Source organism: Pogoniulus pusillus, chromosome 18 (assembly GCF_015220805.1).
Source record: "Pogoniulus pusillus isolate bPogPus1 chromosome 18, bPogPus1.pri, whole genome shotgun sequence".
Lineage (NCBI taxonomy): Eukaryota > Metazoa > Chordata > Aves > Piciformes > Lybiidae > Pogoniulus > Pogoniulus pusillus.
This window is the reverse complement of record NC_087281.1, coordinates 4,671,000-4,688,933: the sequence shown is the minus strand read 5'-3', so window position 1 is coordinate 4,688,933 and position 17,934 is coordinate 4,671,000. Positions and strand designations below refer to the sequence as shown.

The 17,934-nt window shown below is 46.3% G+C and overlaps 1 protein-coding gene across 4 annotated transcripts in view; it reads right to left on the bottom strand.

Annotated features, from left to right (window-relative positions):
- GRM1 (glutamate metabotropic receptor 1) overlaps positions 1-17,934 on the bottom strand; it is a 175,015-nt gene that overhangs the window by 122,376 nt on the left and 34,705 nt on the right. For all 4 annotated transcript variants that reach the window (XM_064158266.1, XM_064158267.1, XM_064158269.1 and 1 more), the window contains exon 3: positions 15,133-15,382. In XM_064158266.1, the coding sequence (XP_064014336.1) occupies positions 15,133-15,382 (250 nt within the window). The remainder of the gene's footprint in view (positions 1-15,132; positions 15,383-17,934) is intronic.

Sequence of the window (17,934 nt, the reverse complement as noted above, 5' to 3'; positions counted from 1 at the left end):
CCTCAGCCTCTCCTTGTAGGGCTGTGCTCAAGGCCTCTCCCCAGCCTCGTTGCCCTTCTCTGGACACGCTCAAGCATCTCAATGTCCCTCCTAAACTGGGGGGCCCAGAACTGAACACAGTACTCAAGGTGTGGTCTAAGCAGTGCAGAGTACAGGGGCAGAATGACCTCCCTGCTCCTGGGAAAGTGCACATGGTGATCCAAGAACAAATGGACAGAGTCCTGTTTGGACACCAGCCTCTAAAGAAGAGAGCCTGACCTTTGTGATGCCTCAGCTGTACACTGGATATAACATACATAGAAAGGAAAAACCCACTGCTGAGTGTAGGCTCACCTGCTCTGTCTGCTTCTCCTCACAGGTGCTGTGTCATGCAGTGATTACAGAAGCAAGTATAAGCAAGAGCTTTTCTGCATCCCCATTCTTGGTAGGATCTATAAACATCAAGTGCTATCATTTTTACTAGAGGACAGTGTCTGCCAAAACATCACACTCACTTCAGAAAGTGCAGTTTCTTAGGAGAGACTGAGCTGGAATGTACAGTCACTGAACAGAATTCAGCCTGTTCTAGCTCAGCCAAGGACATATGGCAACAAAATGCATCCATAGTTCAAAGAGAGGCAGATGCTTCTTGGTGTGTATTTTCCAAGGCAAACAGACCAAATAAAATTCTTCCAATAAATGATTCTAAGTGATCACCACTCCTCTAAAAGCAGTAAGAAAATCACAGTTTTCTGACCTAATTCAAGTTGCTCATGTCAGTGAAGAGAATTCCTGTATTGTTTTGGAGCCTCTATTTGGCACTCTCTGAAATGGCACTGCAGGGGATTTGGCCATTGAAGTAACAAACTAATAGATGCTACACCAACACAGCACCTTGTAGGTACAGATACACAACCTCGTGTATCAAAGAAGGATGATATGAAAAGCAGTCCTCAGCTGAAAGTAACATCACTATAGCCCTACATGTAAAATCCTTTTCATAGAATCAATCAGGTTGGAAGAGACCTCCAAGATCACCCAGCCCAACCTAGCACCCAGCCCTAGACAATCAACCAGACCATGGCACTAAGTGCCTCAGCCAGGCTTTTCTTGAACACCTCCAGGGACACCAACTCCACCACCTCCCTGGGCAGCCCATTCCAATGCCAATCACACTCTCTGTGCAGAACTTATCATAGAAAAAAACAGGTTGGAAGAGACCCCCAAACTCATCCAGTCCAACCTATCACTCAGCTCTGTCCCATCAACAATTTCCTCCTAACATCCAGCCTATACCTCCCCTGGCACAACTTGAGACTGTGTCCCCATGCTCTTAGACAATACCCAGCAGTCCTGAGCAGAGGGCACCCAGCACTGTTTAGCTGAAACTGTACTGTGCAATTTACAAGACAGTCTAAAAGGCTGGTGCCATCTAGGTCATTATCATTTCTTCTCAGTGCATGAGAGTGATTGCAAGCACAAAATACAAAATCCAGCATCCAAATTCTACTGAGAGGGAGCGTGGCCAGAATTAAATCTGTGAGGTGCATCTATCATGTCCTTGTATACTGGGGGAAAAAAAAGGAGATCCCAAAAGCTGATCCCCTGCAGCTTCCCCTGCTTGGCTCTGGGCTGTGGCCATCAAACATTCTGCCTTGTGATAGTAGAAGGGCTGGGTGCTAGGTTGGACTGGATGACCTTGGAGGTCTCTTCCAGCTGGGTTGATTCTGTGACTCTAAAATTGTCATCTACCCTCTCATAGGAGCAAACACCCTGGTGTTGCTTTTAGCATACACTAATCAAGCTCTTACTGAGAGCATTATCAGTGCCATGAAAGCTAACCTCACAGATACTTCACCACACTGTTCAGCTCATTTTAATTCAACAGAAAGATGTCTTACCTCACTGACACATTACTAAAGCAGATTAGATCAAGTAGTCAAGGTAAATTTGTTTCATAGCCTCCTCTAGTAATGGAAACATAGAGAAACCTGACAAAAAAACATAGGTTTGTGGTAGTTGGCAAGATAAGGCAGTGTGTGAAGGCAACTCATCTTCAGAGAAAACAAATCAACAGGCATTTCACCACTTCCAGAATGCATTAGCTGGAAGGAATTGGATTCCAATCCTTGTATAAGCTCAGCACAGCAGGGTGTCTGGCCCCATCTAGGTGTTCCAGTTAAGTTTCCCTCTTTAAGTATTTAGCCAAAGCTACATGCCACAAGCATCTGCCATTTAGCTAATTCCTTAACTAGAGCTCTCTAACAAAAGGCTTCTTGCTTTATTCCAATCATGTTTAAATAAGAGAGACAGGGATTTGCTGGAGAGGGTCCAGCAGAGGGCTACAAAGATGATTAGGAGACTGGAGGGCTGCCTTATGAGGAGAGGCTGAGGGACCTGGAGAGGTCAGGGGCAGGTACATGAAGTTTTCCCTGCCCTGGCAATGAACAGAACCTGACTGTAAAGCCTAGTTCTATGGTGGGAGCTGCAGTCTGTAAGCCACGCAATCCAGATAGTACATGGAGCACTGAATACTAAAAGTGGATCAGGAAAGTATTTTTCTAATCCAAGGACTCTGTCTTAAGGAAAATTCCCATTTAGAAAAGATGTAGGGCTGGATTCTGTACTACAGCTTTCATTGGTTCAAGGCAGGAAAAGGAATGCAACTTGGAGGTAGCTCTCACTTGCAGTAGCAGGTTTTGGAGCAGTGTCAGAGAAACTGAAGCTTTACTCAGCATGCTCATACAGTCTGAAAGAACCACAGCACTTTCATACAGAAACATTCCTTTCCAAGCTCCCAGCCAACCTCTTCCGTGGTCATCAGGACAAGTGGCACAGCTGCTTGTGTTGGTGCTCAACATCTCCACTTAAGCAGTGTGGTCACAGCCTCCATAAGATGCCACAATGCATATTTAGTGAGTATGCCTAGTTAATTGTAACATAGCAGCAAGTCTCTTTCTAAAACCACAAAGAATAAACATTTATCCTCTTGTGCTTGGTATTTGATATTTGCTGTACATTTCCTTGTCATTTTTGTTCAGTTTTAAGATGTTATTACTATTCACCAGTGTCCAGCAAACTGAGTTGTGAGCAAAGGCCCCCTCTCTGTGTATTCACACAGTTTCACAGTATCACCAAGGCTGGAAGAGACCTCACAGATCATCAAGTCCAACCCTTTACCACAGAGCTCAAGGCCAGACCATGGCACCAAGTGCCACGTCCAGTCCTGCCTTGAACAGCTCCAGGGACGACGACTCCACCACCTCCCCGGGCAGCCCATTCCAGTGTCCAATGACTCTCTCAGTGAAGAACTTTCTCCTCACCTCCAGCCTAAATTTCCCCTGGCACAGCCTGAGGCTGTGTCCTCTTGTTCTGGTGCTGGCCACCTGAGAGAAGAGAGCAACCTCCTCCTGGCCACAACCACCCCTCAGGTAGTTGTAGACAGCAATAAGGTCTCCCCTGAGCCTCCTCTTCTCCAGGCTAACCAATCCCAGCTCCCTCAGCCTCTCCTCATAGGGCTGTGCTCAAGGCCTCTCCCCAGCCTCGTTGCCCTTCTCTGGACACGCTCAAGCATCTCAATGTCCCTCCTAAACTGGGGGGCCCAGAACTGAACACAGCACTCAAGGTGTGGTCTAACCAGTGCAGAGTACAGGGGCAGAATGACCTCCCTGCTCCTGCTGACCACACCATTCCTGATGCAGGCCAGGATGCCACTGGCTCTCTTGGCCACCTGGGCACACTGCTGGCTCATGTTCAGGTGGGTATCAATCAGCACCCCCAGATCCCTCTCTGTCTGGCTGCTCTCCAGCCACTCCGACCCCAGCCTGTATCTCTGCATGGGGTTGCTGTGGCCAAAGTGCAGCACCCTGCACTTGGAGCTATTGAGCACTGCAGAGATCTAAAAGACTGTCCCTTCAAGCCATTTGTAATCTGCAAAGCCTTGAAAACAGTGCATTTGTCATCACAGAGTCAGCCAGGCTGGAGGAGACCAGATTTGGATGAGACTTCCCAAAAAGGGCAGAGAGACTCAATCTGCCTTACTTAACAGGACCAAATAGATAGGGTAGAAGAGCTGTGAGATTAACCTGTTTCCAGTATCTCTGTAATATGAGTAGGACTCTCAAGTCAGTAATTCTCTTATCTCCACTTCTGATTAAGGAAATGCTAAAGCTCCTTCTGACTTCACAGAAAAGCAATTACAGCAACAGCACAGGCTTACAACAGCCTCAGGTGCTGAAGAGTTCAGTATGTCAACTGGCAAGAAAGTCTTGAGCCTCAGGTAAATGTGGACAGGGAGATCAAGAAAGGATCAATGAAAAGGCAAGGAATAAAAAGCAGCATGCAAGGAGCAACTGAAAAAATGCAAATACTACATGATGAGAGGGTAAAGGTAATCTATTCAGAGGTGTATTAGAGGAAAAGTATAGAAAATCTAGTGATTGCTCATTTGAAATTGAGCCTGTTGTGAGAAATCAACAGAACCCAGCATTGGAGTCACATCCAGGTTGTTATTTCTGCATGCAGAAGTGCTTAAATCTCACTTATTACTCAGTTTTCCCAATCCTTATGTTAACATGCAAGAGTTGACATTCAGCAATAGATTCTTTAGATTGAAACCAAATAATTTAGTCTTATTCACTAAAGCAGAAGGAGGACACAGTCCCTTTCTACTACACTAAACAGCAGTAGGGTACTTTTCTCCTTTGTACCTCAGCTGTAGAGCAAAACAGGGCCAGAAGCAAAGAACCTGAAACTTACTCCCCACAGAAAGCATCAATACAGCCAAATCACCAGCATGAAAAATAACTGCATGAGCCCTAGGTACCAAGGCTTACCCACAAATAGCTCACAGTGGATAATTTGTACAGTTTAAACTCAGTAAAGATAAGTACCAGGTTAGTTATCAAGCTTGGGAGCAATTTTGGGGGTTGGGGGTTTTTTTTCTTCTTATTCTCCTACATAAATAACCAGGCTAAGGTTCAGCTGGTAGTGACTGAAGTGAAATGTGAGTAAAATGTGGCCAGTTCAGCAGTCCTTCCAGTCGAGTGTTGCTGAGGAAGCATTAGTAAGGTGAAAGAGAGAGTTTTGACTTTTGAAAGGATCTGCCACCAGTTGCCATGATTTCAGTGTAAGTTCAACTTGAGAAATATTACACATTGAGCTGTCAGATTACAATCTTTGCATGGTCACAGAATCAACCAGGTTGGAAGAGACCTCCAAGATCATCCACTCCAAGCTAGCACCCAGCCCTAGCCAATCAATCAGACCATGGTACCAAGTGCCTCAGCCAGGCTTTGCTTGAATACCTCCAATGATGGTGACTCCAGCACCTCCCTGGGCAGCCCATTCCAATGCCAATCACTCTCTCTGGCAGCAACTTCCTCCTAACATCCAGCCTAGACCTCCCCTGGCACAACTCAAGAATGTGCCCCCTTGTTCTGTTGCTGGTTGCCTGGCAGAAGAGCCCAACCCCACCTGGCTACAGCCTCCCTTTGGGTAGCTGTAGACAGCAATAAGCTCTGCCCTGAGCCTCCTCCAGGCTGCACACCCCCAGCTCCCTCAGCCTTTCCTCACAGAGCTCCATTTCAGACCTCTCACCACCTCCACTGCCTAAGCTGCCTTCACCTCCCCAGATTGCCGAACACTGAGTGCGTTTTCCAGCCTTGGAAAGGTACCAGGGATTCTCCAGCAAGGCCTCTACAAAAGAAAAGGGCACAACGAATGAAAATCAGGTAGTCTATGGCAACAGATGCTCTTTCCCCACAACACTGTACTCTGCACTTCTCTGTTCAGTGAGTCAAAGACTCAAACAGGCATCACATTGCACTTGCAGTACAAGAGCCAGCTGGTTATTCACAGCAGCTATAAAGCTCTTCAGTCACTGCTTCCCAGGACTAAAAAGAAAGGTGTTTAAATTGCAACCTGAGGTATTTTTACCCTGATGTGATTGTCAAAACATTTATTGTTTCTGCAAACACAGCTCAGGCAATTGTGATAACTTTTAGTCAATAACACACCCCTAAAGGCAGTGTTTCCTAATAATCCAAGGACTGGAACTGATAATAACAGCGATGACATATTTCTATGCTGGAGCAGGGAAAACAATTTGTATAGCAAGACTTGACAGCAAATATAAAAATGTTTGGGTTTTTTTTAATTCTTAAATGACTAAATAAGTGTTCAAGAAAAGTTTTCACTTCAGTTTGTCATCCTTGGAGAGGAAAAAAGTGATTAATTGGCTCATTAGAATTAAGAAATTAAACTAAATATATATATATAGGGAGGTTTATATTTTATATTTTTATCTTTAGGGATAAGATTTAGCAAGGCTAAGTGCAGGGTTCCAACTATGTTGGAAGAGACCTCCAAGATCATCCAGGCCAACCTAGCACCCAGCCCTAGACAATCAACCAGACCATGGCACTAAGTGCCTCAGCCAGGCTTTGCTTGAATACCTCCAATGATGGTGACTCCATCACCTCCCTGGGCAGCCCATTCCAATGCCAATCACTCTCTCTGCCAACAACTTCCTCCTAACATCCAGACTAGACCTCCCCTGCCACAACTTGAGACTGTGTCCCCTTGTTCTGTTGCTTCTTGCCTAGCAGAAGAGACCAACCCCACCTGGCTACAGCCTTTCTTCAGGTAGCTGTAGACAGCAATGAGCTCTGCCCTGAGCCTCCTCTTCTGCAGGCTGCACTCCAACCTCTCCTCACAGGGCTGTGCTCCAGGCTCCTCACCAGCTTTGTCATCCTTCTCTGGACATGTTCCAGTGTGAGTTCCAAGAGAGTTTTAATAAAATTGAATAATATTTAGAAAAGCATCAATATCTCACCTGCAACCTTTTGAAAATGTCACTCTCACTGGAAAAACCTAAAGGCTAATTTTATGGTTTTGAAACAAGATCAAAGAGAGAGGTTTGATTATAATCTCTGATGGTTTGGGTGCTTCCCCCCCCACACTTTGTAAATGACCCAAACTAGACTCAGCCAGCTCTGGAAATTGAATGAAGCTTATATTTACAGCTTAGCACAATATACAAGCAGATATTTACAGCTACATATAGAAATAGACAAGGTAAAAGGTAATACAGAAACACAACAGCCCTCCCAGAAACCTGAGTACCCAGGAGGGGCTCCCAACTGCCCCTTCACCTTCCCCCTACCCCTCTCAACCTTACCCCAGTCCCAAGGAAGAACAGAGGTTCGGCCAGGGGGTTAGGAAGCAAAGTGGATTAGTCAGGCTAGAGAGAGAGATGCAGCTCAGAGCTTGCCAGCAGAAGCAGAGAGCCTTTATCTGTGTTTTGATTCTTATTTTTATATATCTCAGCAATCCTATGAAGGAAGTAGACATCACCATTGTTTCTCTTTCACAGCCTGTAATCTACTTCTTCTCACCAAAACATTCTAGCTAGCTTCAAACTAGCACATAATCAAAACCTAGTTTAGGTCATGTATCATGAAAGAGAAAAGTGAATAAAAATATTGACCACCTCACTAAGAGGAGAGGCTGAGGGAGCTGGGATTATTTAGCCTGGAGAAGAGGAGGCTCAGGGGAGACCTTATTGCTGTCTACAACTACCTGAGGGGAGGTTGTGGCCAGGAGGAGGTTGCTCTCTTCTCTCAGGTGGCCAGCACCAGAACGAGTGGACACAGCCTCAAGCTACTCCACACAGCCTCAAGCTACTCCACACAGCCTCAAGCTACTCCACACAGCCTCAAGCTACTCCACACAGCCTCAAGCTACTCCACACAGCCTCAAGCTACTCCACACAGCCTCAAGCTACTCCACACAGCCTCAAGCTACTCCACACAGCCTCAAGCTACTCCACACAGCCTCAAGCTACGCCAGGGGAGATTTAGGCTGGAGGTGAGGAGAAAGTTCTTCCCTGAGAGAGTCATTGGACACTGGAATGGGCTGCCCGGGGAGGTGGTGGAGTCGCTGCCCCTGGAGCTGTTCAAGGCAGGACTGGATGTGGCACTTGGTGCCATGGTCTGGCCTTGAGCTCTGTAGTAAAGGGTTGGACTTGACGATCTATGAGGTCTCTTCCAACCTTGGTGATACTGTGAAATCTCATTGAGCCACCAAAAAGCAAATGAGGAGTATATTTCTTGAATTTTCTTGTCTCTCTCTGAATAAACATTGTCCTGCTGTTAAGATCAGCATGGAAGTGTTCTCTAAAATCCCAGCTAAGCGAACCTTACTCTAGAATCTAATTCATCATTGCTATCAAGAAGCCCAAGGCATGGAATGGCTAGTAATGAACAGCAAATGCAAACTACAGAGAAATCCAGATGAAAGGCAGTTCTGCTGGAGTACTGCGTCCAGTTCTGGGCCCATCAATTCAAGAGATGTTGAGGTGCTGGAAGGTGTCCAGAGAAGGGCACCAAGGCTGGTGAGGGGCTTGGAACACAGCCCTGTGAGGAGAGGCTGAGGGAGCTGGGGGGGTGCAGCCTGCAGCAGAGGAGGCTCAGGGCAGACCTCATTGCTGTCTACAACTACCTAAAGGGAGGCTGTAGCCAGGTGGGGTTGGTCTCTTCTGCCAGGCAACCAGCAACAGAAGAAGGGGACAGAGTCTCCAGTTCTGCCGGGGTAGGTCTAGGCTGGATGTTAGGAGGAAGTTGTTGGCAGAGAGAGTGATTGGCATTGGATTGGGCTGCCCAGGGAGGTGGTGGAGTTGCTGTCCCTGGAGGTGTTGAAGCAAAGCCTGGCTGAGGCACTTAGTGCCATGGTCTGATTGACTGGATAGGGCTGGGTGCTAGGTTGGAGTGGATGATCTTGGAGGTATCTTCCAACCTGGTTGATTCTGTGATTTACTATATGCCTATTTAATGGGCACTTGACATGGAATCCCATTTTAACATGGGTTGATGGTGTTTTAGGTTAGAGGAGAAAACAAAGCCTGCCTTCTTGCATCACATAATGCCCTTTGCATCCACGCTGATTATGAATTCTCATCACATTTAATGGGTGCCAAACTGCAACTACAAAAAGCACCATGAATGAGTAAGCAATATAAATTTGTAGAGACTGACATGTTAAGGTTTCAGACAGTTAAATAAGCAACAGAACCCATTATCAACCTTGATAATGCTCAGGAAATGGTTGCTGTTGCCAAGTTCATAGAATCAACCGGGTTGAAAAAGACCTCCAAGATCATCCAGTCCAACCTAGCACCCAGCCCTAGCCAATCAACCAGACCATGGCACTAAGTGCCTCAGCCAGGCTTTGCTTCAACACCTCCAGGGATGGTGACTCCACCACCTCCCTGGGCAGCCCATTCCAATGCCAATCACTCTCTTTGACAACAATTTCCTCCTAACATCCAGCCTAGACGTCCCCCACCACAACTTGAGACTGTGTCCCCCTGTTCTGTTGCTGTTTGCCTGGCAGAAGAGACCAATCTCTGCCTGGCTTTTTCACTGATAATATTTTGCTTGATTGCTAATTTCAGTTGGAGCTTGGAAGTATTTGAACATTGATCGTGAATGATTTTGGCATTTCATGGAATTTACTCAAATTCTAACCCACCAATTTGAATCCAAAACCAGCTACAGCTCTGATTACATCTAAACATTGACGTAGAGTATCAACAGCACCAGGCTCAGTCATTCTGTGCATCTTTGGCCATTGAGGTAGCAGACAGAGAAAATAGTCCTCTTCCTGCTGTTTACAGCAGGAAAAGTAAACTTCTTGTTGGCTAATTGCCTTCCTCTGCAGTATATTGTGCTAGCCCTTTGGGTTCTTTCATATCAGAGAATTTCTCAGATTGGAAAAGCCTTTCCAGATCATCAAGTCCATTCATTAGTTTCACACTGACAAGTCCTTGACCAAACCAAAGCCCTCAGCACAACATCTAATCACTGTGAATCGCTGTGCTTGGAAAGGACCACCAGCATCAGCCACTCCAACCTTCATCCCAGCAGCCTTCATCAAGCACCACATCCACTCTCCTTTTAAACACCTCCAGGGATGGTGACTCCACCATCTCCCAGGGCAGCCTGTTCCAGTGCCTGACCACCTGCTCAGGAAAGAACTTCCTCCCAAGAGACAATCTAAATCTCCCCTGATGCAACTTGAGGCCATTTCCTCTTGTCCTATCATTAGCAATTTGAGAGAAGAGACCAGCTCCAGCCTCACTACAACCTCCTTTTAGGTAGCTGTAGAGGGCACCACCAGTTTTCTTAACACCACATTTCCAGCCATAGCAAGCCAGCATAACAGTATCACACACAGTATCACAGTATCACCAAGGTTGGAAGAGACCTCACAGATCATCAAGTCCAACCCTTTACCACAGAGCTCAAGGCCAGACCATGGCACCAAGTGCCACGTCCAGTCCTGCCTTGAACAGCTCCAGGGATAGCGACTCCACCACCTCCCCGGGCAGCCCATTCCAGTGTCCAATGACTCTCTCAGGGAAGAACTTTCTCCTCACCTCCAGCCTAAACCTATCCTAGCTAACCTAGACCAGCACAAGAGAGGTTTTTTTTCCCCCCTTTACTGGCAACATACTGTGTCTCTTATCGATTCCTTTGTAAACCCTTATGTACTTAATTGGAAATAGCTAATCACATTTTGGGGTAAATCAAGTTAGTTAAACAGAGTGAGGCTGCAAAGCACTTCAGCTACTTTGAGAGAAGGTGGACATTTCTTATTGATTCCTCAAAGATGGGGCAGGCCCTGTGGGAAACCAAAATGCTGTGCAGTGGAGGCAGCATGCAGCATCTTTTCTTCCTTTCAGCTAGTCTGATTTAAGAGCACAGTAACATCCTTCAAAGGTCATCTTGTTTGTGGAAAACATCTCAAACTAGCAGCAGAATATTCTCAGTCAGTTGTAACTAATGCACGAGCCACTGGCACTAGGGACTGGTCTGGGAAGAAAAGGCAGGCAGACTTTTTAGTCAGGTATGTGATACTCTCATTTATATTTGTGAAGACAGGACTGAAAGAGAAACCTGTGTCATCTGTAGTGTTAGCCTTGGTCAGTAGCCAAATGCCCACCACTTGCTGACTGGCCCTACCTAATGGAACAAGAGTAGAAATTAGGTGAAAAAAAAAAACTCATGGGTCAAAATTAAAATGACTGCTGGTAGGTCCAGCTGGAGAGCTGTCACTAGTGGAGTTCCACACGGATCAGTGCTGAGTCCAGTCCTGTTCAACAGCTTCACAGGCTCACAGGATTTTAGGGTCTGGAAGGGACCCAAGGAGAACATCGAGTCCAAGCTCCCTGCCACAGCAGGACAATGCTATCTAACACAGATCACAGAGGAACACATCCAAACAAGCCTTGAAAGTGCCCAGAGAAGGAGACTCCAAAGCCTCTCTGGGCAGCCTGTGCCAGTGCTCTGGGGCCCTTACAGTAAAAAAGTTCCTCCTTGTGTTGAGGCAGAACCTCTTTTGATGCCACTTACATTCATTGCTCCTTGTCCTGTCACAGGGAGCAGATGAGCAGAGCCTGTCCTCCCTCCCCCTCACCACCTTTCTGGCAGCCTTCAGATACTTATAAACATTTATCAAATGCCCTCTCAGTCTTCTCTTCTCCAGACTAAAAAGCTCCAGGTCCCTCAGCCTCTCCTCATAAGGCAGTGCCCTCCAGTCTACAACTACCTGAGGGGTGGTTGTGGCCAGGAGGAGGTTGCTCTCTTCTCTCAGGTGGCCAGCACCAGAACAAGAGGACACAGCCTCAGGCTGCGCCAGGGGAGATTTAGGCTGGAGGTGAGGAGAAAGTTCTTCCCTGAGAGAGTCATTGGACACTGGAATGGGCTGCCCGGGGAGGTGGTGGAGTCGCCGTCCCTGGAGCTGTTCAAGGCAGGATTGGACGTGGCACTTGGTGCCATGGTCTGGCCTTGAGCTCTGTGGTAAAGGGTTGGACTTGATGATCTGTGAGGTCTCTTCCAACCTTGGTGATACTGTGATCATCCTCATAGCCCTCCACCAGACCCTCTCTGGCAGATCCCTCTCTCTCTTCAAATGGGTAGCGCAAAACTGAACACAGCATTCAAGATGAGGTCTCAGCAGGGCAGAGCAGAGGGAAAGGAGAACCTCCCTTGATCTACTGGACACACTCTTCCTAATACACCCCAGGGTTACTTCGTTTGAACTGGGTCTTCATCACTGACATTGATGAGAGGACAGACAGAGTCTGCTCAGCAAGTTTGCTGATGACACCTCTCTCTCAGGGTTCCCAAGAGCATTTGGGTACTGTCTGGGACTGTAGCTAGCCCCACGAGTCCAGTAATAATAATTTTGTGAGTAAACACTTAAAAGGCTCTTTGTAATTCTCCATTGCCTTCTGCCATAAGCAGAAAGAGCTCCTTGTGTCCATCTAGTGGGCAAGTGGCACATTGACCGCAAGCAGCATTTGGCCACAGGAACCTTCTCTTCCAGTTCAATTAATGCTTCTATATTTTGCTGGTTATTACTTCATCTACTTTATTATCTGCAAGATATTTTCATTATTATATTATTGAAATTAGTGGTGCTGACCACTGTTCTGAATATCAAAACTAATAATCAGAGTTCTGAAGATCAACATTAATAAACAACATTAATTCTGGGGAAAATGTCATCTTGCATTAATTAATTTCCCCTTTGTAACACTCTCACACTCAACTACCAGCACAAAAGGAGATGTGACAACCTGCCTCAAACCCACGTTGTGATGTGCAGTGAAATTCCATTGATAGCATTTAATTACAGAATCACAGAATTTCTTAGATTGGAAATGCTCTTCAGGCTCATTTAGTCCAATCATTAGTTTCACACTGACAAGTCCTTGACTAAACCAAAGCCCTCAGCACAACATCTAATCACTGTGAATCACTATGGCTGGAAAGGACCACCAGCATCAGCCACTCCAACCTTCATCCCAGCAGCCTTCATCACCAGACCATAGCCTCAAGCACCACATCCACTCTCCTTTTAAACACCTCCAGGGATGGTGACTCCACCACCTCCCTGGGCAGCCTGTTCCAGTGCCTGACCACCTGCTCAGGAAAGAACTTCCTCCCAACAGCCAACCTCAACCTCCTCTGATGCAACTTGAGGCCATTTCTTCTTGTCCTATCATTAGCAATGTGGGAGAAGAGACCAGCTCCAGCCTCACTACAACCTCCTTTTAGGTAGCTGTAGAGGGCAATAAGGTCCCCTCTCAGCCTCCTCTTCTCCAGACTAACCAACCCCAGCTCCCTCAGCCACTCCTCATAGGTCATGTTTGCCAGACCTCTCCCCAGCCTCGTGTGAGAGAATTAAGCAAGAATTTGTGACAAAATCTCAGAGCAACACTGCTGAGCATATTCTGAGACAAACTATTGAACTAAACAGAGTAGCATAATGCTTGTTCAAGGCTTGCAGTAAAAATTCCAAGCAGAAATATTCCACATATCCATAGAGCAGGAGATCAGCTAAAAGGCCTAATAGGAAACTAAGGTTTGTTCCACAGTACCTAGTTTGGGTGCTTAATACAGGACACTGATTTCCTGTCTCTCAGTACAGACAGCATAAAGAGGGTGCACCAAAAAACAGGTGAACAATCAAAAGCCTCTGCAGAGTGAGATGAATAAAACCAGTACTGCATAAAACTGCAGAGACGCCCAGTCTAATTAGAGTTAGTTTCTCCTATTCACTGGGAAAAAAAGCATACCAATGCTGAAATGTATCATTATTCATTTCCAGTGATGCAGATTAAAAGCTTCTGCAGAAATCTAGATTATAATGCCATCTCCCATAGTGTCTTACTGGTTCATTTTAATGCAGATGGGTTTTCACATGTGCTATAGCTACACAACCTCCTTGAGGCAGTCTCTGCTTCAAATAGATTGCAATCAGAGACTGCAACAACAAAACAAAAGAGAAGGAAAAAAGGATGAAAGAAGGAACACTGATGGCTAATCTGGCCTAAGTAATCATCTGAAAACTATCTGACTTCGAAGAAATAATAATTATGGGGTTTGAAGAGCAATACAATCAGGGAAAGGTGAGTATTATGGCATGCAACAGCTGAAGAGCATCCCAGTTGTGACAATGACAGACATAATGACTCAAGAAAGTGAAGGACAAAAAGATGTTGGCTGGATCAGAAAAACAGCTCAATAGCAAAGCAACAGAAGTTACACAGGTATGGAGACAAGTACCATGAGTGTTGAAGGAACAGTGGTTAAACACCATATAAGAGTAAATGGGAAGATTAAAGACATTATCAGCCTACTAAAGACAGAAAACATCAGTCTTCACCACTTGAACAAGGTTCAGAACAAGACTTCAACTAGAACAAAAAAGTAATAATTCTCCTTTTGATAAAGACAGCCTTTGCCTGTCCAATGCACAGCTGCAGTTACTCTGGTGGTATAAATCACACAGACATACCAGCTTGGCCATCAGCAAGTCTGATGCTTTAAAAGCAAGTCTGCATAACAGCAGCGCTCAAGTAGTCAACAAGAAAGGTCAGAAACAACTGAGGATGCTGGGTTGTAATCCTAAGACTGGAAACAATATCACAGTATCACCAAGGTTGGAAGAGACCTCACAGATCATCAAGTCCAACCCTTTACCACAGAGATCAAGGCTAGACCATGGCACCAAGTGCCACGTCCAATCTTGCCTTGAACAGCTCCAGGGACAGCGACTCCACCACCTCCCCGGGCAGCCCATTCCAGTGTCCAATGACTCTCTCAGTGAAGAATAAATCCCAACCACTCAGTAACTGAGTTTCAAATTATCAGGAGGCATCTTTAGTGAAACACATAGAATCATAGAACCAACCAGGATGGAAGAGACTTCGAAGATCATCCACTCCAACCTATCCACCAGCCCTAGCTAATCAACTAGCCCATGGCACATCACACAGATCGCATTCTGAATTCAGAGTTCCTCACTCCCTACTTGGCTCCAAGACCTATATAAGAAATGTCCCCCTGGAGCATACAAAAGCACAAATCCACCAATGTCATATCCATAAAGATTTAGCAATTAACATTCACTTCAGCAAAGGTTAACACCATCAATGAAATTGACATGCAACTTCAGACGCCCTTCCTGATATTCTCTCTACCACCTTTCCACTGCTTCTAATTCCCAGACAAGTAAATAATGAAATGACTACGTGTGGGACAAGAAGGAGAAGACAGGCACAAAGATCACACTCAGCCTTACCTTCCAATGAGCAGGAACTCCCCAAGCACTCCCAGGCGCCTCATGGCGATGAGTATCCCCCTGACTGTCATCCCCTCGCAGAAGCAAACCACCACTCGAGCCTTGGGTAACCTCTCTCGCAGCTTGCGGAGCAGGCGATCAAAGCTCTTTTCCCCAGCATTGCTGTAGATCTTGTCAGAGTGAGCAATGCAGAGACCCTCCTGGGCAGCCAGCTCTTTGAAGGCCTCCATGCCACTTTCCCCATAATTTCCTGTTAAAGGAAAAAAAAAAAGGAAAGAATAAAAGAATAAACTTTTCACAGAATAACCTATCACAAATTTAACCAGTTAGAACCATAGAATCAAGCAGATTGGAAGAGACCTCCAAGATCATCCAGGCCAACCTAGCACCCAGCCCTAGCCAGTCAACCAGACCATGGCACTAAGTGCCTCAGCCAGGCTTTGCTTCAACACCTCCAGGCACAGCGACTCCACCACCTCCCTGGGCAGCCCATTCCAATGCCAATCACTCTCTCTGCCAACAACTTCCTCCTAACAGCCAGCCTGAACCTTCCCCAGTGCAACTTGAGACTGTGTCTCCTTCTTCTGTTGCTGGTTGCCTGGGAGAAGAGACCAACCCCACTTGGCTACAGCCTCTCTTCAGGGAGTTGTAGACAGCAATGAGGTCTGCCCTGAGCCTCCTTTTGGTCAGGTGTAGCCTGACCAGTGCTGAGTACAGGGGCAGAATGACCTCCCTTGTCCTGCTGGTCACATTGTTCCTGATCCAGGCCAGGATGCCATTGGCTCTCTTGGCCACCTGGGCACACTGCTGCCTCATCTTCAGCCTAATATCTATCAGTAGCCCCAGGTCCCTCTCTGCCTGGCTGCTTTCCAGCCACTCTGAATTCAGCCTGTAGTGCTGCTTGAGGTTGTTGTGGCCAAAGTGCAGAACCCTGCACTTGGCCTTGTTCAATCTCATCCCATTGGCCTCTGCCCACCCATCCAGCCTGTCCAGGTCCCTCTGCAGGGCTCTCCTACCCTCCAGCAGATCCACACCTGCTCCTAGCTTGGCGTTATTTGCAAACTTGCTGATGCTGGACTCAATCCCCTCATCCAGATCATCAATAAAGATATTGAGCAGGCCTGGGCCCAGCACTGATCCTTGGGGCACACCACTAGTGACAGCTGCCAACTGGATGTGGCACCATTCACCACCACTCTCTGGGCCTGGCCATCCAGCCAATTCTTGACCCATATCAGAGTCAATCTGTCCAAGCCAGGAGCTGCCAGCTGTGCCAGGAGCTTGTTGTGGCAGTGTCAAAGGCTTTGCTGCAGTCCAGCTAGACTACACCCACATTCACCAGACAGGTAATCAGATAAAGGGGGACTGTGAAGGAAAAATGTTTTCCTGAAAAAAACCTAGCTTCAGCAGAAGGAAGAGCAAAGGAGATTCCAAGTGAAGATGTTAAGCAGAGTAACAAGATATTAATTTATCAATAGCCCCTAAATGATATAGAGAGGATATTAAAGAAAAAATGTATATGTAGGTAGGAGGAAAGGGGAACAACAGTATCACAGTATCACCAAGGCTGGAAGAGACCTCACAGATCATCAAGTCCAACCCTTTACCACAGAGCTCAAGGCCAGACCATGGCACCAAGTGCCACGTCCAGTCCTGCCTTGAACAGCTCCAGGGACGGCGACTCCACCACCTCCCCGGGCAGCCCATTCCAGTGTCCAATGACTCTCTCAGGGAAGAACTTTCTCCTCACCTCCAGCCTAAATCTCCCCTGGCGTAGCTTGAGGCTGTGTCCTCTCGTTCTGGTGCTGGCCACCTGAGAGAAGAGAGCAACCTCCTTCTGGCCACAACCACCCCTCAGGTAGTTGTAGACAGCAATGAGGTCACCCCTGAGCCTCCTCTTTTCCAGGCTAAACATTCCCAGCTCCCTCAGCCTCTCCAGCAAGAATAAAGTTTTATTAACATTTCTGTGGTGAAAAATAAAGATTCACACCAATCAGGACTGTGCTATTCCTGGAAAGCAATCACAGCAAGGAGGAAAAAGGATTTCATTCCAATGCTTTCTGTGCCACATGCAGTCCATGCTTGTAAAAGTGAACCAAAGACAGATGTAAATTTAAAACACACTGATCTGGTAGCATTTTGCAAGCCACTTCAGCTAATCTGACAGACTGAAATTTAGGCTTGATGTTTCTGTTGGGGCAGGAGACTTTCTATCTGCAAGAACCTCAGAAATAACTTCTAACAGAGAGATACCTGCACTACGTGGTCCAGACAATATCAAAGCTGATTTGCAAATTCCCATTGCTTTTCTGCTCATACATTGTAGAAAGACAAATTAACAGTTTGTGTTTCTCCCTAGTTTTAGGGAAAAGAACTGGATTATAGGCTGTGAGGAAGAAACAATGGTGATGCCTGCTGCACTCATAGGCTTGCTGAGATGGGTAATAACAAGAACACAAGCACAGATAACAGAGTTGTTCTCTGGCTCTGCCTGTATGCACTTTTCTCCCTAATCTGCTGTCTAACTTATCCTTTCAAAACCAGGAAGGCACTTTAATCTTGTCATTGTGGATATTCTCTGAAGAATATAACTGGCTGGTATTTAGAATCTTTCCCTTAAGTAAGTTTCCTTAGGTCAGTGAATCAAGTGTTGGTTGCCTGTAGGCTTTGTGCACAGTATAAAACCACAGCACCTCAGCTATGCATTCTTCCTGTCCACTCATTTGCTGCTAATCAAGTTTCAAGAATCACCTTCTGAGTTACCATGAATAATTTACACAAATGAGGGGATTAGTGGTTCCA